Raw genomic sequence first — 20,468 nt, 5'->3', positions numbered from 1 at the left:
AGGGAAGGGAAGGAAGGAGGAGCCGCCGCGGCCGCTTTCGCTTTCGTTTCCCGGCGGCTGCAGCGGCCGCGCCCGGAGCCCAGCGCAGGTAGCCGGGATTGTGGGAAAGGCCGCGGGCTTCCCGCCAGCAGTGCCGCGGCCGCGGAGGCAGCGGGGGTTCCCTCCCCGGGCACTTTAGGGGCGGGGAGGGGGTGAGGGGGGGGGTGTTGCCTCCCTCCCAGCTGTTCAACTGCAGGTGAAGTCCCACAAAATGGGCAGGGGGGGACGCGTGGCCCTCCAGGAATGGGTGCGCAGGCCCCCTCGCCCGTGGGTAGCCACACGTCTCGTTTTGGCTCGAGTAAGCGCGGCTTTCCGTGGCCCCCGGCCCTGCCGGAGGTGCGCGCGGCGGCGGCGGCGGGGAGCTGCCCTGTCCGTGGGGTGAACAGGCCGGTTGTCCTCTGTCCATACGACACCCTTTATGTCGCCTTGATGTCCTTAATTTTTCAAGTGAAAAGCATTTTTTCCAAGAGGAAAATACAGGGCGTGAAGGCGGCCGGGTTTTGTATCAATAGAGGACGGGGTGGCAGAAAACCGGGGTGTCCTCCTAGCGTACCCCCTGTAACCTAAGTACCCCTAGAGTATGTCCCGTTGACCACCCTGTGTAGTAAAGGTAAGTAAAAATGATTTGTATACACTATACTGTACAGTATTCAAGTCCCTAACCTCATTTCCCCCGTAAGCCTTTAGTTTCACCATCCGCGGTTTTGCCGACCACGGGAACTTGTTGGAGCCTAACTCCTGCGGTTGGCGAGGGAAGCCTGTAAATCCCCAGGAGGCTGCTGAGAGTCACCCGGGAGATAAATGATGGGGCGCTCATTAAGATAAATGTTAACTCTCATTGATCCGGTAGTCCAGTGGGTTTTTGAAATGTAATAGCAATGTGCTTTTGCCTTCTTGACGTGAAGTCTACGCATTATATCTGTAACTATCTATGCCAGCACGCCGGCACGCTTGCGGTGTGCGTCGCGGGCATGTTGGTGTTTTGGAAACCTGGACTAGATTCAGTGTTGGCAACCTGAGGCTCATGGGAGGAGGCTGGACAGCGCAGGGCAGGGGTGATCTGGGTCCAGCCATGCCCTACTCTGCTGTGGGGGTCTCACGGTTCCCCTTCCTGCTTCTGCCACATAGGTCAGGGTGTTTTTCAGCCAATGATTTGAGTGACAATTGGTTGAGAGGTGATTGACTGGTGGCCTGATATGATCAGCATAAAACCTGTGTGGGTCATGACCTGGGTGTGAGATTGGATTTTGTGCACAACTGAGATTATATGAGATGGGGGCGTGGGAGAGAGAGAGAGTGTGTGCAAAGGTGTGCACGATTGGGATCTTGGGTGTTGCTGGTTGTGTAAGAACACACCTGCGTGGTCCACCTGTTCTGCTGCATAGGAGGAAGGGTAAAGTATCACCCATCCCTTGAGATTGAGGTGTTTAGTACCCAGCGTGGTGGGGTAAGGCATAAAATCCTCCAAGAGTGTGGTGTTGTTGCCGTCTGCTCTGTAAATACTGTATATACTAGCTGGCTTTGTGATTCTGCTTGCTGTTATTATTGTTGATGTTGTGGAACTTATTTAATACACTTCGATTAACTTTACTTTACACTTCCATTAACTTCTCCAATACCTGGAGAAGAATCCCTTTTTGGCCTGCCAAAAGCAGGCTGGCAGGGTAAAAGAGGCCTAACAACCCTCTGTGTTTGTTAATCTAAAGACCCTGTGAGTCCGCTCCCTTCAGGAGAATCTGTTCTAGTGCTTTACCACCCTCCTCGTGAAAAAGTTTTTCCTGATATCTAACCTAAACTGCCCTTGCTGCACCTTGAGCCCATTGCTCCTTCTCCTGTCATCTGCCACCATGGAGAACAGTCCAGCTCCATCCTCTTTGCACCCCCCCCCGCAGGGAGTTGAAGGCTGCTATTCAATCCCCTCTTAGTTTTATGTTCTCCAGGCTAAATAAGCCCAGTTCCCTCAGCCTCTCTTCATAAGTCACATACCCCAGGGCCCCAACTATTCATTGCCCTCCTTGGGACTCTCTCCAAGTTGTCCACGTCCTTTCTGTAGTGAAGGCTCCAAAACTGAACACAGTACTCCAGATGTGGCCTCACTAGTGCTGAATAGAGGGGAATAATCACTTCCCTTGATCTACTGGCAACACTCCTACTACCAATGCAGCCCAGGATGCCGTTAGCCTTCTTGGCAACAAGGGCACGCTGCTGGCTCATATTCAACTTATTGTCCACTGTAACCTCCAGGTCCTTTTCTGCAGAGCTGCTGCCCAGCCAGTCACCCCCGGCCTGTCCTGTTGCATGGGATTGTACCGTCCTAAGTGCAGGACTTTGCACTTGTCCTTGTTGAACTTCATGAAATTCCTCTTGGTCCAATCCTCCAATTCGTCTAGGTCACTCTGAATCCTAGCCCTACCCTTGAGTGTATCTACTACACCCCCCAGCTTGGTGTCGCCTGTGAAGTTGCTGATGGCGCACTCTATGCCATCTTCCAGGTTGTTGATGAAGACGTTGAACAAAACTGGCCTCAGGCCCAACCCCTGGGGCACTCCACTTGATACCACCTGCCAGCCATTGATTACTACCTTCTGAAATTGATGATTCAGCTGGTTTTCTATCCACCTTAGACCCATTCATCCAACCCGTACTTTTTTAGCTTGCTTGCAAGAATGTTGTGGGAGATGGTATTAAAAGCTAAAGTCAAGGTATATCACATCTACTGCTCTCCCTGCATCCACAGAGCCAGTCATCATAGAAGGCAGTGGTGTTGGTCAGGCATGACTTGCCCCTGGTGAATCCATGCTGACTTTTCCTAATCACCTTCTTCTTCCCCAAGCGCTTAGAAATGGATTCCTTGAGGATCTACTCCATGATTTTTCCAGGGACTGAGGTGAGGCTGACTGGTCCATAGTTCCCTGGACCCTCCTTCTTCCTTTCTTAAAGATGGGCACTAAATTTGCCCTTTTCCAATCCAGAACCTCCCCTAATTGCCATGAGTTTTCAAAGATAATGGCCAATAGCTCTGCAATCATATCAGCCAACTTGCTCAGCACCCTCAGGTGCATTGCATCTGGCCCCATGGATGGGTCCAGCTTTTCTAAACAGTCCCTAACTTGTTCTTTCATCACTGTTGGCTATTCACCTTCTCCCCAAACTGTGCTACCAGATGCAATAGTCTGGGAGCTGCCCTTGCCTGTGAAGACTAAGGGAAGAAAGGCATTGTGTACTTCAGCCTTTTCTTCATTATCTGTCACTAGGTTGCCTCCCCCCATTCAGTAAGAGACCTGCATTTTCCCTGATCCTCCTCTTGTTGCTGATTTACCGGTAGAAACCCTTCTTGTTACCTTTCATTTCCCTTGCTAGCTGCGTTTTGGCCTTTCTGATTTCATCCCTGCATGCCTGAGCAATACTCTTTTCCTCCTCCCTAGTCATATATCTAAAGTTTCCACTTCTTGTAAACTTCCTTTTTGTGTTTTAGCTCACTGAAGAGCTCCCTGCCAAGTCAAGCTGGACTTCTGCCATAATTGCTAATCGTCCTGCACATCAGGATGGTTTGTTCCTGTGCCCTCAGTGAAATTTCTCTAAAATAGGTTTCTCCAGCTCTCCTGGACTCCTCTCTTCCCCTCAGACTGGTCTCCCAGGGGATCCTGCCCATCCGTTCCCTGGGCGAGTTGAAATCTGCTTTCTGAAGTCCAGAGTTCTGGACGTTGGACCACTTACTGATTTGGTCTGAAAGAAACCAGCAGCTTCATAGCTAATAGGTGGCAACATATAACTTGGTTAGATAATAAGGAAAATAAACCAGATAGTCCCATAGACATGTGCCTTCAGAAGGGAGGAGGGCAATTTAATGGCCAAATGTGGCTTAGACATATATTGGGAGTAAGGAGGGACAGACGGAGTATGTATGAATCATGCATCAAAAGGAAATGCATCAAAAAGATTTATAACTTGCCCATAACCTTTCTGGATAGGTCAGGATATAAATATTATTCCTGTTGCTATTATGTGAACAGATTTTCATGAGGAAGGGAAAAATATCAAATGCCAAATATCAAATCTTTGCTTTATAACATGGCAGCCCAAGGGTGCTCTACTGAACAGGCTGCCAGAACTTGTTAAACTTCAACATTTTTTTCCTAGCTTATTCTGGGAAATGGCAGAGGTCGAGGTTTAGCCCCCAGAGCCGGATCCCAGTGTGCAGGGCCTGATCTGGCCCACAAACCTGCCCTGCGCCATTCAGTTGCTTCTAGTAGTGATGCTCGCTGTTGTGAAAGTAGAGTCTTGTAATACGAGGTGCTGCCAGTCACGCTTACAATACATCTGTATTTATATAAGAGAAGAGGTAGTTATGTGCATTAGTCTGTAGTCTGACAGAAGGCAGGATAGACGCCGCACCTTATAGACTGACTGAATCGGATATGTGTAAGCTGTCTCTTTGTATAAGTAATGTGTTACATAATTACATTACCCTTTTGTTTCTTCCCTTTTATATTGTTATACAGTCTTATAACTCTGGAAGACAACTCAGGTAAGTTGTTTTTCCACTTTATAACAAACTAGAAATTACCATATTTACTCAGTTAGAAAATGAAGCTTCTCCCCTTTTAACATGGGGGAAAAAGCGCCTTGCCTTACAATAAAGTATGAAGTGGGAGGTGTGGGGGGCAGGCAACTGTTTCGAATCTGGCTCCGGCTCCGGCTCCAGCCCAAAGCTGGATCACGGCGCATGTGCTCCAGCCCGGCCCTGTAGCAGCCGTGCCAGCTTTGCGTTGCTGCTATGGGGCTGGTCTGGAGCCATGCACAGTGCCGCAGTCTGCAGCAGAGATGGAGCCCACTGACATGGAGCAAAGGTGCAGGTGGGGAGGGGCAGGTAGAGACTTGCCGGGGGTGGGGACCCAAGGCTGGGCAGGGGGCAGAAGTGGCATGGAGGGGACAGGGGAAGGGGGTCAGGGACCTGAGGCTGCAGTGGTAGGCATAATGAGGGCGGAGGGACATGTGCCAAGGAGCACACTGCCTGCCCCACCACTTCCCACACTGCCTGTCCCCACTGCCCCCTCCATGTGCTTCCCCTTTACTTCCTCTCTACCACGTGACCTACCACCTGCCCTTCCCTACTGTCTGTTTCCCACCGTCTGCCCCATTGCTGCCCCCATCACCTGCAGTAGTGTGGGTGGGTGGAATTTAAGATGATCCTCCAATAATTAGATTCCATACATGGAAAGTTATAATACATTTATAAATTTTCCTTTAATAGAATCTACTTACTGGGGGGTCATGTTACACTCAGGGTCATCTTGTATTCAGGTAAATACAGTATTAACTTGTTCCATTGGAACTGAAAATTCACTAAAAATAAAACAAGTACATCTGAAGGCATACATGTAACTGAAAGCAAACCAGCATTTGTGAGCTAGATAAAGATATCAGTTTTATGTAGCTTCCACTTATAGCTAGCCACTTTAAAAGTACAGTATAGTCGTGCTCAAGCAATGGTGCTTTGATTTAAAAAAGAAAAACAACACTCCTCCAAATTCAGGGCACCTTCTGAATATTGAAGTGCCGAACAGCCTGTTTTAAGTTTGTTAAGGGAAATACCTCAGTGAAAAATGTGATCAGCTGAAAGGATTTGCACAATCAAGTTAAAGGATATCTAGGGGATGTAGTTCTATGGAAACCTACCGTCACAGTAGTACTGGGCAGTGGTAATGACATGGGAACAGGATAATAAACTTTCCAGATCAATGCTGGTTATTCAAATATATACCAAGCGAAGTAGGATAAAATGTTGTTGAAGCAGCAACTGTTATGGGATGATTGCCCATCTGTTTCTCCTCCAGTGCTGCTTTCATCACAGAGCCTGCAGTATCTTTCCTGCTGCGTGCTGCACTGTGTTTCTTAGAGCACCTTCGAGAAAGTTGTTTTTGGGGAGAGGCAGTAGCAGCTCGGGGTAATGCCAGGCAGCTGTTTTTTGCACAAAAGGCTTGAGAGCCTGAGGGTCTGATAACAGAATCCAGGGGACCTGACAAGTGGTGCAGTGGCGACCTCCCCACTGAAAGGGCATGCATTACAGTGCCTGGCAAATCCCAATAAGTATTTGGAAATCAAGCTGCATAACCCAGGGACTAACTGCTGCCAGTATCTGAGGGACTCTTTCAAGGAAGATACCCTGCTACCAGGGAGAGAAGATAAAATTGCTCAGTTCTCTCTCAAAGAACATTGGCTAAAAGGAACTTAAGCTGGATACCCCATGCCTGTTCCTATACAGCTGCAGGACTGCAGTTGTCTTTTGGGTGAAAACGTGAGAACAGAAAACCAAGCGTTCACCAGCTTTCTGGTCCAGAATGCTGCTGGTTCCTTAAAATGCACCAAGATGAGTTTCCGGTGTCCTAAAACTCACATCAATGGTGAAGCATAAAGAGATGAAAAGGAAAAGGAAGGGAAGGTCCTAAAGAAGGGTGGGATGGTGGGACCTGCTCAGCAGGGAAGTTGATGTGGGCAGAGGAAGGGGGCACGAGTTCCCTCTGAAGTCAGGGAGTGGCAGCTACTTGGATCAAACACGACAGCATCCGCATAATTGTAAGACTGGGTGGGAGGAGAGTTACAGTGAAAGTAGATGAGAAAAAGTTTTCAAGAATGGCCAGGCTAGGGCTCATAAGGAAGTTCTCATTTGGAAGTCCTTTGCTTCCTTGCTTTACTGGTGAGGAGAGCCCATAACTGGCCCGTCTTATAGTGGCTTTGAGGTAGGAAGGGAGCAGAGAAAACTTTGCCAGTTGGAATGACTGGTAACGAGTTTGCGCTTAACCTCCCAAACCAATTTAAAAAAAAATTATCAAAAGTTTGAACTTGGTCTTCATTAAAAATGATGTTTTTGACATGAAATTGCTGCATTTATCCCAGGTTATTTTATTCCATATAGTCCGACATGGCCATGGAGGAGGAAAACGTAACCATCGTCATCAATAGAGATGTTTATGAAATCCTTAAGAAGAGAGAGGGCTGTCTACGTGACCTGCTTTGGAAGAAGTTTGGCTGCACGCCAGTCTTTAAGTGTAGACTATGCCCCGTTGAAGTGTACAGGAAAAGCCCAAAAAGAGGAATTGAGCTTTCTGTTTGGATGGATGATATTACAACACACAAGGCTGATGCATTGGTCAATGCAGCTAATGAATTTCTGGATCATGGTGCAGGACTTGCTTTTACTCTTGCAGAAGCTGGGGGGCCGGCTATTAAAGAACAGAGCAGACTTCATATTGAACGCTATGGGACACTCAAGGCTGGGGACATAGCAGTAACAGGTGGAGGCAGGCTTCCTTGTAAGGCAGTTATCCATGCTGTAGGCCCCAGGTGGCTGTCATATAACAAGGATGAATGCTGTCACAAGCTTGAGGTAGCTATTACAAACATCCTGACCTATGTTAATAAACCAGAGAGTTATATCGGGTCAGTGGCTATCCCTGCAGTGAGCTCAGGAATTTTTGGCTTCCCACTAGATTTGTGCGCTTCTGTGATTGTACAGACAATAAAAGCATTTGTGGATCTGGCTCCAGTATTTCCCCATTTGAAAGAAATCCGCTTGGTGAACATTGATGAGCCCACAGTTGCAGCAATAAAACGGGCCTGTGAAGCATGCCTGGGCAGGAGCGACACCAGCGCACTTCAGGGGACTGCACCAGCTTCATCCAGCTCGTCTCCAGATTCCATCACCGTCAATGGCCTTTCCCTACACATCAAACAAGGGCTCATCGAAAATCAGCATGTAAGTCTTCACCCTGTATCCTGTGAAGTGCTGAGCACAGATCTGCATCTCAGCAGGGTGCAGGATGCTAGAAGATCAGGGACCATCTCGTAGTGGCCTCTTGGTCTCTTAAATGTGCCTCTTGACCTCCTGCCTTTAATCACCCAGGCTTTGCATTGGTTAACCTAGAAAAAGTCTTAATCTCTTAATATGACTTTGAGTTTTTAAAAAATTTAAATTTCCTTTCTGGCTACACGCTGTCTTGAGAATACAGAGAGATAACAGCAGACGGAAGCAGGAAAGTTCATAATATTACTCTCTTATTTTAACATTGATTCTGGTATAATATTTTGATAATTAACAGGGTTTCATATGTTCTCTACAAGGTGGCTTTTCTAGCTTTTATGGCATTCCACTTTTCTTTGGGACTGGGATGAATTCTTCTTGCTGCTGGGGCATTCAGCATAGGCTGGTACAGCTGACAATATTTTATTTAAAAACAAAGCAACTTTAAGCAACATCCTTAAAACACCCTGTGACTTAAAATGGAATTCATCAAATTGTAAGAGTTAGAAGGGACCTCAGGGATCATCTGGTCCCTTGCTCAAATTCAGGAATGCTAATCCTAAATCATCCCTAGTCCTCATCAACCTCTTTTTTTGAAAAGCTCTAGTGATGGAGATTCTTCAGCTTACTGGGCAGTCTATTCCCCTGCCGTACTGTATGGTAAGGAAGTTTTTTCCTGAGATTGAATCTTAACTCTGCTTTGCTGCAATTTGAAGCCATTGCTTTATGTCCTGTCCTATGCAGCAAGGCGTAAAACTATTTAATATTCTATATACCTATTTAAAATTATTTAATTATATAGATATAGATATTTTTTGTTAAACCTTGTTAGGAATAAACCAGAAGGGAGGATTAGGCTGGAAGCTACCTGGCAGCTGTAACAATAGTGCCTGCTACTGATGACTAATGCATCTCACAGAATTTTTCCATAATTTGTGTGTCAAAGAAATGCCTCAGTTCCCCCTGATGCACATAATTTTAAGGTGTGGAGATAAGAGGCAGCAAAATGCCTGGCAGGGGGACCTGCATGAGTGAGTTAGATAAGGCAGTAGAGTATTTCATTCCTTTCAAGAAGTTGAAATGGGTGTGCCTGAAAGCCATGCATTTTTAGTTACCCTGGAACAGTCAAGTTAAGGTCTGAGTCTCTATCTTTGTGATCAAACCATGGTAATGAAAAGGTTTTTTTCTTTCATTGTGCATATTTAGTTCCAATTTATATTTGCCCTCATGAGCGCACTGAGAGAAGAAGGAGGGCGCTTGGGAATTATTTTCTCCATATCATTTTCCTGCAGGAGAGGCAGCCACAATTTTGTTATTCCCCTCCCCCAGGTCCGAGTACCCCAGAGACCATTGACAGATATTCAGTTAAAGGCACAATGGGATCTGATCCCCAAGTCCAACCATCGAGCTTCCTGTCATGCCACACATGGGAATGTGGGATTGGGGATCAGATCCCAATCATGCCTATTGCCGGTACAGGGGCTGCCCAGGATCATGGTCCTGGGATCTCCCTGTACCAGGAGGTAGCAAACTGGGTTTGTGGCATGCCCATGGCTGGGAGCGCCATTCAGTTGATCAGCACTCCAACCTTGGGAGCGGACCAGAGCTTTGAAGGGCTCTAGTAGGCTCCGGAGACCGGGAGTGCCAGTCTTGCATGTCTTCAAGGTCTTGCATTTGAAATCTTGTTTAATTCTATCTCAGCTATATAGTTGGTCCAATAAAAGATATCACGCTAAGAAATCCTTGCCTCTCACATAATTTCTGGACCACCACAACTACAACACCTATATTAAGCAGGATTTTTTTTATACTGAGTTGCAGGAACATTTAAAGGGGAGTTTTGATTGCAGTGGACTTAACATACATGCATACTCAAACTGAAACGTGCTAAAAGATTGTCTTCTTCTCTTTCAGACTGACATTATTGTGAATTCTGTTGGCATGCATAGTGATCTAAAGGTCGGAAGGGTATCAAATGCCATTCTGGGAAAAGGAGGACCATCTCTTGAGAAGGAATTTCAGAACAACTTGAAAAAACATCTGTCACTTTCTGAAGAACAACTTGTATGGACAAAAGGACACAATTTGGCAAGCAAAACTGTGCTCCACGTAGTATGGCCATATCTGCCATATCCAATCGGTGATAAACACAAGGTGATGTTCAATTCAATTGGATTTTCACTTCTCTATGGTAAACAAGTAAAGTTAGTTTTAAAATCATTTTATTTTTTTGGCAGGTACTCAAAACTGCAATGGCGAAGTGTCTGCTTGAGTTTCCATCTGCTTCAGTTTCTTTCCCTGCATTAGGGATTGAGAAGTTACATCTGGCAAAGGATGAAGTGGCAGGTATTATGATCGATGAAGTTCTCAAGTTTGCAAAGGAACAGCCCTCAAAAAAAATAGAAGTATTTTTTGTGCTTTATCCAAATGACAATGACGTGTATAAGGTAAGATGTTTCATATTAACAACAAGCTGAGAGCACCCATACCAGCAATAAAAAGAGTTTCAGTGTATTGTTAACAAACCAACTTGTAGCTAGGAAGCCTGTAGAGTATGCATTTTCATTCACTGTTGCTGACATGAGCAATCAAAGATCAAAGCCAGCAGGTTTGGCTGAATGGGACACGTAGACAAGATCCTGGAAGGGGACAGGAATTGGTCTCTTGATAGAAGCAAATCCTGGGAGAACATGGCTGTGCAGATCGCTTGGCAGAGAACACAGTGCTCAGCTTTCCTTCTCAGCCAGCAGCATGGCTCTGAGGGAGAGAAATTGGGTCTAACAATGGTGCTCAACCTATGGCCTGTGGGCCAGATCCAGCCTGCCATGTCATCCAGCTCTTGAGGTCTCTGCAGGTCCTGAACTTTGGCTGGCGTCATTAACTGCGACAGCTCTGGGAGTCCTGTGGGCCGGTTGACATAGCCCTGCGCTGGATTGCGCCAGCACATGGGGTCATGCAGCAGGTGGATCTTGTGCACAGAATGAGGGTGGTGTGCCACATTGCACCTGTGGATTGGATCCTGTGCTGGATCATGCCCATGAACCAGCCCCATGCTACTCATTTGGCCAACGGCCAGATAGACTGAGCACCAACCTATTAAGAAGGTTATGAGTGTTGGTTCTGCCTGCAGTAACCTAAAACAGTCTTGGGGAAGTTCAATACATGACTCCCTAGGAGAGCACATGCAGTTCTGCCATCCTACCCTTTGCCCTTACAGCAGGCCTGCATTTCTGGGGGCTGGCAGGAAGGATGCAGTGAAGATGCTGCTTCCTGACCACTGGGAACATTTTAACATGCTTTTCCTGTACACAATAAAAAGGCTGCAAAGACAAGGCCCTATTCATTGTTTGTAACTTCAACTGAGTTGTGCCACTTTATACCAGCTGAAAGTTATATGCAGCTGTTTTAGGTCTGTATATATCACAAGATGTTTCCATGTTTAGGTACGTAAAAATAGCAGTCAAGTGCCCTCTCTACCTTCCTTCTCTTTGTGCTGAAAAGATCGAATACCTTAAGTCTTACCTCATAAGGTCTGCTTTGCAGCCTCATTTTTGTTTTTCTTCTTTGAACACTCTTCATTCTTTCCAAATCTGCCTCGAAATGTAGACACCGGTGTTCTAGTAACGATCTTACAAATGCAGTGCAGAGAGGCAGCGTCCCTTCTCTACTTCTGTTCATTATTCTTTCTTACACATTCACAGACCACCTGTTTGCATGCTGTATATAGGGGTGTTTAGATAATAACTCAAAAATAAAGTCTTTGTCTTGTATACTGGTGGGGTGTATATGGTGGGGTGGGTGTGTATGTATGGCGGGGCATGGGGGGTGGTTTGTGAGAGGGTGTGGCTGTGTGGGGGGGGCGATAGGTTGTGTTGGGGGGTGTATAGTTGGAGGGGTTCTGGGGGTAGGGTGTGTGAGATTTGTGGGGTGTGAGGGGACCCCCCCCGCTACTACTCCATGACATGCAGTCGCTGCAGGCAGCAGCAACAGCAGGCAGGGGTGCTCGTGCCCGGTGCAGGTGCTGCTTCCCTGTGGTGCGTGGCTCCAGCCAGTGCTGCACATTGTGGCAAGGAGCACAGCCTGGCTGGCTCTCCTCTATTGCCAGGGCTCCCCACTGCATATGTGCAGCTCACGCACTCACATTTCACTGGAGGGAAGCTCCACGCACTGGAGCCGGCTGCCTTCGCTACTTCCTGCCATGCAGTTTCCCAGGACTTCATGGGGAAGCAGGGGCTGGTGCTTTCCTCCACTTCTGGCGGAGTCCTGGGATGTGTAGCAGGGAGCCAGCTCCAGCATGTGGACCTTCCCTCTGGTAGGGAGCAAGTGTGGAAGCTGCACATGCACGGTGGGGAGCCCTGGTGATTGAGGTGGCCCAGCCAGGCTGCACTTCTCCTCCCCGCATGCAGCACGTGCTGGAGCTGCCTGGCAGTGCCAGTGCCGGGCACAAGTGCCCACCACCTGCTGCTGCTGCCGCCTGCAGGGACTGTGTGCCAATGGGGGGAGTGCGTAGGGGGTCCCCACACCCCTCCCACCTGACCTCCACACTGCTGCCACCCCCCTGGGCATGGGCTCTGCACTGCTGCCAGCACCAGCCCCTCCATGCTCCTGCCCAGCTGCAGCTCCCCCGCTGCCCCCACTGCTTCCCTACCTGTTGCCTGGAGGAAGCGGGATGCTGGGGAAGCTGAGCAGATCTGGGCCCTTCTGGCCCTGCCTGGAAGCTGTGTGCTGGCCAGGCTGGGCTCTTCCATTCGCAAGGATGGGAGCGAGACACAATAGGGATGTTGGTGGGGGGGTATATATGGGGGTGGAAGGGATGGGCAGGGTACAGTTAGTTGGTGGGTGCCGTGGGCTGGATGAAAGTGCCTGGCAGGCCAGATCTAGCCTGCAGGTCATGTTTTGCCCACCTCTGCTGTAGGGGAATATTGAATCATACTCAGAATCAAATTCTGATGAGATGGGTGAGGTTGCCTAAGTAAGTGGGGATAAGGAAGTCTAATTTACATGCTGAAGGAATGGAATGAAGATGTAGCAAACGCCTGTCCCTCCGTTGCTGTTTCCTATTGTTCTTCTCGTACAACGTCGCCTATGGGACACTGAGGGGCCAAGTACAACAGTTTTGACACTTGGATCCAATAGACCTTCACTTCTTGGTATATACCTTATCTCACCTTGCATGTAATCTCTGAATTTGGCAGTATCACTCCAGTATTTGAAATAAGAATTTCCAGCAACTTTACTGCTGATTTTTGCTTGTCTGATCCCTCTGCTGTAATCCTCCAGAGCTGTTTGTTCTCCCTCTGGTCAGTGGCATTTAGGGTAATACCCTATTTTCTAACTTAGTATCAGCTGTGATATACCTTCCCTGACCTTTGACTGAAGAGTGATTGTATCTTCCTGCCACATGCCAGACCTCTGACCCAGCTGTATTTTGTTGTCTCTTGTCTTGGTTTCCTTGGAGCACATGCTCACACGGTTGTGTGTCCATAACATGCCAGAACCCGTCCTTTATTCACCGCAGGCTCTTTTGTTGCCTGACGCTCAGGATGCTGAATTTCTGCAGCACAGGAAGGCAGTCTACAGGAAGTCCAAATACACCGTACAGCTCAGAGCAGCATTCCCGGGGGGGGCGTTATATCAAGAGGAGCTTTGGGGATGGGGTAGAGAAACGGATGGTGTACAGTGACAACATAAATCCTCACAAAGATGGAGGAGCAGACAGCCTCTTCTGTCTGCAAGCTGCAGTAGCAGCTTGGTGCATGGGTCTGTGTGAACTGCATCCAGGTGACTTTGAACTTTCTTCTGTGCAAAACTTATGCCAGGTGTAATACCGGGACCAGCATTTGGCCTTGTATGAAATGATACTTCTGGGGGCCAGGGCCAAGTCACACCTGAACAGCTGGTGTTTTAACTGCTGCACCGTTCCATAGCTTATTGGATATGTTTAATTAACGTAGTATATTGCTTACTCAAGAGGATCCTGGTGAGCCAAATGGCTTGTGTGAAAACACTTAGATATGTAAGTCAGTTGGTTGTGAACGGGTTCCAAATGATCTTTTTTTTCCCCAAGGCTTTCAAAACGAAGCTTGATTCAGCAAAACGCCAGCTGGGAGAGAAGATGGTTAGCAATAAACACCAGAATCTGGGTGAGTCAGGAATGCTCTGGATACAGTTCTGAAAATGAGTTTCCCAAAAAACATCATGGGGAAGGAAGCATATAGAAACTTTGCATTTTGACTCTTGGTGTCTGTGAGATCATCTGATAAGACATGAAAAGGACCCAATCAATTATGATTGGTGGGGAAAGGCATTACCTGCTTTTGGAGCACTGTTTTGTAGAATTTATTTTAGTGTCACGACTGTCTTTTTTTCTTTCTTACTCTTCTCAGACTGTCAGTTGGACAAACCCGATGTAATTGTTACACTAACTGCTACTATTCAGCGGTTCAGACACTTGTGATTTTTTTGCAGTGCTCCAAATTACTGAAAGACACAGAAATTAAAATTAAAGCAGCATTTCTATCAGAAGGAATCTTTTAACAAGCTAAGAGTTCTCTTCAGCTGGTACTAAATGAGCAAGTGATGAACACTAATTTTTTTTTGCTGATTTGCTTCCTAATTAAAAAAAAGAAAATCCACAAATCTAATTGAAATGTCAAAGATAGTTAATTTACTCCAGGCCAAACTGCCTTTTAAGGAATGCAGTGCCTTCTCAGTCATCTCCACCTGTATGTGTAGCAACTCTTAACATGAATACACTTCTAACTGGAGAGTTAAAAGTGAAGCTTACATGGCCGGTCTGTGTAAACACTGAATTTTATCAGCTTATATGGTCCCTGCAACAGCAACTTCATTTTAAAACCAAGATGAAGTAACATGGAGGAAAAAAATCAAGAAAGGGAAATACAGGCCCTTACCTGGCATTTAATATGACATAAAATACAATGGAGTTTTACAGGTAGGCTGGAGATATATCTGGTAAGTGCAGAGGAAGTAGATCCTCGTTATGCTTTAGCTAAGGGGAGATCTGCCACATTCTGTAAGAGAAATAGGATTCGTCCTTTATCAAAGGTACAATTTGCAGGTAGGTCCCCAGTTCCTACTAAGTTAGTGCGAGTTCAACACCTAACTACCATTTATATCATTATAAAAAATCTTCCCACAATAATGCACCTTTTTACAAGTGCCAAAAAACCCAGTCTGGTTCCCTGCAGTGCTCCATTCAGGCTGCATACAACATTTTGTGTGGCAGTACTTGGAAACTTTTCAGTGTCCTGATTGTACTTTAAATAATATTTATTTTAGTTTCAGACAGACAAGCTGAAGCAAAGACTAAGAAAGATGCACCAGTCATTGTACTTAGCGGAAATAGATGCGAGACACTGGAAGCGGCACAAATGTGGATCAAAAGTATAGCAGAAGTCCAGGAAAGTCACCTTTTCCGGATAGAAAACCACCACATTTTTAACTTTGGCAAAAAAGAGTTTGTGGAACTGTCTCGTCAGCAGTCCTTGGGTGTGTCCATATCAGAAGAGGTGAAAGGTGGAAAGACCAGATTAGAGATTCAAGGTTCTCCTGATGCTGTGATTGAAGTAGTATTTGCAATTGAAAACATGCTGTATTATGTGCAAGAGAAGAATATATTCAAACAAGAGGAAATGCTGCTGTCTGACGGTGAGTGGGGGTAAATTAGTAAGAACAAAGAAATATGGAAGAGTTTCGGTACAGATACTGCCCGTATTTAGGTGAGCGTGTCTTACGGTTCTGACATATGATGAAAAGAATCCCTGTGCTTAAATACTATATATTTTTGGTAATGGATGTTATCCACGCTTGAGAGATCACAGGTTAGCCTGTTAACTTCAGTTGACTTGCTGGATGAGTATTGCCAGAGGATTGCAATTTATTTCAGGTAGGTCTGTAATTGCATTGCCAACACCCACCTGGGGTTCCACTAGGAAAGGGCAGCTGAGACTCCTGGGAGATGCACTTAATCGGTAAAAGTCTTACATGATTTAATTAAATATCCTGTTACTTGTGTCCAGGACAACAGGGAACTGATCCTATTTCAGGAAGACACCAACACCAGACAAGATCGTCCACAATCCAGTACCAGACCATGCTGGTAGAACCAAAATGTCAGGAATTCGGGGACAGAAAGAGATATTTTGAAAAAAACGGTCTTCGGATTCTTAAGGTGAAGAGAATGTATTTGATCAAATAATTGTGAATTAACCTTAAGGCAAAGTTTGTGTTCAGGCCCCAAATGGATTTAAGAATTAAAAAAAAAAAAAAAAATCAAAACAAATACGACTCAGAGGATTGAGTAGACAGCGAGACTGGGAATGTAGCTTAACTCTATTGCTTAATGAAAAGGACTTTTTGTTTAAAAAAAAAACAAAAAACATTGGAGCTGATCTCTCAAAAAGATGTGGTTAGATCCTTATTTTACATTTGAGAAGTTACTATAAAAATCTGCCTTATGCTTTGCAGCCACAAGTGCTGAGTTAGTCGAGTCTGAGTGATAAGGAGGCTGATTTGCCCCCGCGGGAGTCAGTAGTAAACTCCAGGACACAAAGCTGGAGGGCACATGCATGTGCCTTTGGGGGCGAAACATATCTGATGGATGTAGAATAGAATTGAGGCAGGACATCTTAGGTTTACCCCATGAATTTCTGCTACTCAGACAACAAGATTTTGCCACCGTAGGGGAAGCCAACAGAAAGCCTGGGTAAGTGTGGCATGACTTCTGCCATAATCCCTTGAACAGCGAGCGCTTCCTGGGCTTCATGGCTGTTATAGCGAAGCTGCAGGAAGCCACACAGGTAACCTGGTATTGTGGTGATTTCCTGATGGCAGTGACTGTCTGTTGGCAGAAGACTTGTAATGCAGGCAAGCCTCTGCTGAAACTAGACAAGAATCAAGGATGCAGAACCTCTCGCTGGCCGTACACAACCCCTGGCAGAGCCTAAGTACATACACAGCACTCATTAACACAACTCATCCATGAGATACCACTGGAGTAGGGCACAATTCATGCTGGCTTCAGTGGAAAGCACCATGGCCCTGGTTCTTCCTGCCTTAGACAGACCAACTGCCTGGCTGGTCAGCTGAAGGCAAGAAGGGCTGCTTCTTAAAGAACGGCACTTATCTAAGTGGCAGCATAAGCCTCCAGTCCTCCATTGATTTATACCAAGTCTCGTTTATCTTGCAGATAGAGAAAATACACAATCCTGTTTTATCAACGGTCTTCCAATGCCTTCAAAGAAATGTAGAATTGAAAAATAAAGGCAAGCAAGTGTGTCAAAGGCTGTACCAGCGTGTCCCCGCTCAGTTTTGTAGGCTGGTGTGCCGAGCTGGTTTTCAGAGACTGTATTCCCCTCCACCAGGTAATTCACTGCTTTCCTCTGCAATATTGTTGAAAGACGACAGAAACATGTCATGGTTTACTTAATTTTATTCTCCACCCCCCTCCCAAATAATATTGCCATTTTCCCAAGCTGTCCAGTTACTGTTGTTGCTACATACAGAACATTTAACACCATCAAATGTCCAGTGCTCCAGAGTATTTTGCTTCTTTAATTAAAAAAAAACAACCACAAAACAGTTCTTGGCTACTAAATTTCAGTGAAGCTCAGAAAAAATAGCTCGTTATACAAAAGATCAGCTTCTGTATGTATTCAGAGCCATACCTGCTTGCCTCAGTGAGATTTTAACTACCTGCCATTCCTTCTATTAATACAGCCTGCCCACACAGCTCTGCAATTATACAATCCAGTTCTTTCTTGCTGGTGGATCATTAACAGGACCGTAAGCACCCATCTAATTATAGAACACTTATTACAGGTGATTATGTAGGCGCTAGAAAGAACTCAGATCTACTTAGATCAGGCTTAGTTTGGGCACTGGTGTTTTTCCTTGCAGCAGTTTGGCATTGGTGAAGTTATATCAGTATAAATGTAAAACCCAGGAAAAACCCCAGCTTTAATGGACTTGAAACTGAGGCCTACCTTTTCACTTGAAAAACATCAATTGAAAGGCCTTGTCCATCCAGAAACATCCTTCAAGGGAGAGCTAAGTCCTTATTTACCCTCTTTAAACATCCAAGTAAATTATTAACATAGACTTTAAAATCAACATGTTAAAAATCTCAGCAGCGATGTTGGAGCTATACAAAATAAAAAACAGTCTCTAGAGTCCACAATTAAACGGACAATGCATTTCAGCCAAGTGATACAGAAGATGCATTTGTTATTGAGCACTGCAAGATTTTAGCATCGCGTCTCAATTTAGTTTTTTTCTAGAGATGGGAGAACATCGTGGCTTTCACAAAACACTAAAATAGTTTCTAGTCCAAAGTTTTTTTTGAAGGTGAAGATTGGAATTTAGGCATTAATACCATGTGGCAATCTGCCCAAACGCTATCATGTCAGGCCCTTTGATGATTAGCTCTTCAAAAAGCAGCAACATGCCATAACCCGTTACTAAGATATACCTGGTGTGAAAATGGGAGAACTACAGCTAACATTCTCTCAAAGTAAAATTTCAAAAGAAAGGATTCAGATTCACAACACTGAGATTTCTATTGACTACTGCTTACTACACTGTCCACTGATACCCATTAAACGTTATGACACAGATTCTTCCCTCTGATAACCAGATTTCTCAATTTCCCTTTAAGACAGGAGGAGTTGTGTGCAAGTATCTCAGGGCAGAATATAGACATCTAATTTAAGATGGGTGTAAAGCATCAGGAGACATTAGTTCTTCCCCCCAGCTTTATTACTTGCAGAAATAGTCCAATGTGAAAGGCAGAGAAAATGTAACCTAGAATTTAAGTAGTCGTTGCTAGAACCATGAAGAATCTGTCATTCTAAAATAACTTTTTTCCCTTTTTTCTTTCAGAACAAGCATATGGATCTGGTATCTACTTTAAAAAGAACCCCAGACACTTAATAGAGGATAATAAGCAATGTGACAAGGACCATCTTATTTGTGTATTTGAGGCAGAAGTAATAACAGGCTTTTATACCAGAGGTGGGCCATCTTGCATTGTGCCACCAGCCTTTGAAGTAGATGGTAAAAGTACATACAAATGTGACAGTGTAGTAGATGATGCCCATGACCCCACCACCTTTGTCATTTTTAACAGCAAACAGGCTCTTCCAAAATATTTACTCACTTGTCACCAGATTCAAACTGATGGTCCAGGATCTTCTTGGATCTGTAGCAAAATGGCAGGTTGGAATTTATCAGGATTATGGGGTAGTAAAGCACCACCGAACCATGAACACAGAGGCTCTCCCAAAACAAAGTACTAGTATAACCAACGGTACTGCAGAAATAGTGCCTTCTAGGCCAGTGCTAGCTGAAATATCCACATTTGTATACAATTAAACTATATACAACTTTATATTGGAGTAGGGTCCTGAATACAGTTTCTAATTCTCTTATTGGTTAAGATAGCACAGAAGTTTTATTTTTCAATATGTATCCAACGCTATGCATTTTAAACATAGAAACCTTAGTCGAGTTTGAATTCATGTTTAGTCACAGAAATTATGTTTTTTCTATAACTGAAGCAATGCCTTATCAACATGAAATAACACTGTGCAAAAGAATTACAGTGGTTTTACTTAAACATTTATTTACATTGTTAATTTGATTATTATGAGTTCAGGTGGAATACCTATCGTTATACCTAGAGGACCCACATTAGTCAGTTGAGAAGTAATGTTTCATAGCTTCTAATGATCGCCAAATGAGCTTTATTTGCAGATTTAGTAGCTAGTTTTGCAGCGGTTTTATTGAAGTAAAATAAATTGACCAAAAATAAAACGACTTGTTGCCATGTTCTGATTTCTCCTCTCAACAGGGCATTAAACACTGCTGAGTGACAATATTCAAGCCACTCTTAGCAACCAAGACAGTGTTCAACATGGCCTTCTTTGAAACAGTTTGGAGGGAGGTGTGGGTGGGTGTGTGTGTGGGTGTTGGAGGGGGTGGGAATTAAATATGAGTTTTCCAAGCTGGGGCTTACATTCACCAAGGGATCACAGGTTATACTATTATAATAATAGGTTATACTATTACTTTATGGAGGGTCCCAGAACTTTAACTTGCACTCATTTTACAGAAAGTCTGAAATGCTATACAATTTAAAGTAATAATAATAAAAAAAATCTCTCCTTGTCCATTTTACAATGGACCTGGATTGCAGCTGGAGCTACAGGTGCAAATATTTGAAACTAGTTCCCAGGATGGGACTTGCCTTCTAGTCTTCATCTTTGGGCCACAGAGCCAAGTTCAATTTCAAGCATTGCTTTACATTAATAATTTTGATTAAAAAGACGAGCTTTCGACACATTCATTTATGTATTTGCATTTATACGAGGGCAACCCCCACTGCCTGGCAAGCACTGGTGAGACTGAAAGCAGTTGACCCACTGTCTTTTCCTTGGTCAGTTATTACTAAACAGTATACATGTGCCTAACTGTGTAGTGTTAATTTAAAACTAACTCATGACGGATAACCAAGAAACAGGCAATCAAATAGCTTTCCCTTTAATTTCCACTTCTAGACTGAAAAGAAACAAGTAGCTACAGACAAAAAGGTTTTTGTATTTAGATA

At 45.0% G+C, this 20,468-nt stretch overlaps 1 protein-coding gene across 5 annotated transcripts; it reads left to right on the top strand.

Annotated features, from left to right (window-relative positions):
• Positions 1 to 11: 11 nt before the first annotated feature.
• Positions 12 to 19,678, top strand: PARP9 (poly(ADP-ribose) polymerase family member 9). Of its 5 annotated transcripts, none has more exons than XM_014599589.3 (10): positions 12 to 88; positions 4,542 to 4,567; positions 6,956 to 7,795; positions 9,755 to 9,994; positions 10,078 to 10,287; positions 13,908 to 13,983; positions 15,143 to 15,511; positions 15,883 to 16,034; positions 17,052 to 17,226; positions 18,743 to 19,678. In XM_014599589.3, the coding sequence occupies exons 3-10, from the start codon at positions 6,962 to 6,964 to the stop codon at positions 19,156 to 19,158; spliced, it is 2,472 nt and encodes an 823-aa protein (XP_014455075.2). In that variant the 5' UTR covers positions 12 to 88; positions 4,542 to 4,567; positions 6,956 to 6,961; the 3' UTR covers positions 19,159 to 19,678. The 5 variants fall into 5 exon arrangements, with proteins under 5 accessions (XP_014455075.2, XP_014455073.2, XP_019335812.2 ...); XM_014599587.3 differs by having other exon boundaries at positions 6,937 to 7,795; XM_019480265.2 differs by lacking the exon at positions 12 to 88 and adding an exon at positions 421 to 649.
• The last annotated feature ends 790 nt before the right edge of the window (positions 19,679 to 20,468 follow it).

Source organism: Alligator mississippiensis, chromosome 4 (genome assembly GCF_030867095.1).
Source record: "Alligator mississippiensis isolate rAllMis1 chromosome 4, rAllMis1, whole genome shotgun sequence".
NCBI classification, from domain to species: domain Eukaryota; kingdom Metazoa; phylum Chordata; order Crocodylia; family Alligatoridae; genus Alligator; species Alligator mississippiensis.
This window is presented reverse-complemented; position numbering and strand designations above follow the sequence as displayed.

Coding starts and splice junctions, on each gene's coding strand:
- PARP9 (XM_014599589.3), top strand. CDS start 6,962: ATGGCCATGGAGGAGGAAAACGTAACCATCGTCATCAATAGAGATGTT. Junction 7,796..9,754: donor GGCTCATCGAAAATCAGCAT/GTAAGTCTTCAC, acceptor CTTCTCTTTCAG/ACTGACATTATTGTGAATTC. Junction 16,035..17,051: donor ACGGTCTTCGGATTCTTAAG/GTGAAGAGAATG, acceptor TTTATCTTGCAG/ATAGAGAAAATACACAATCC.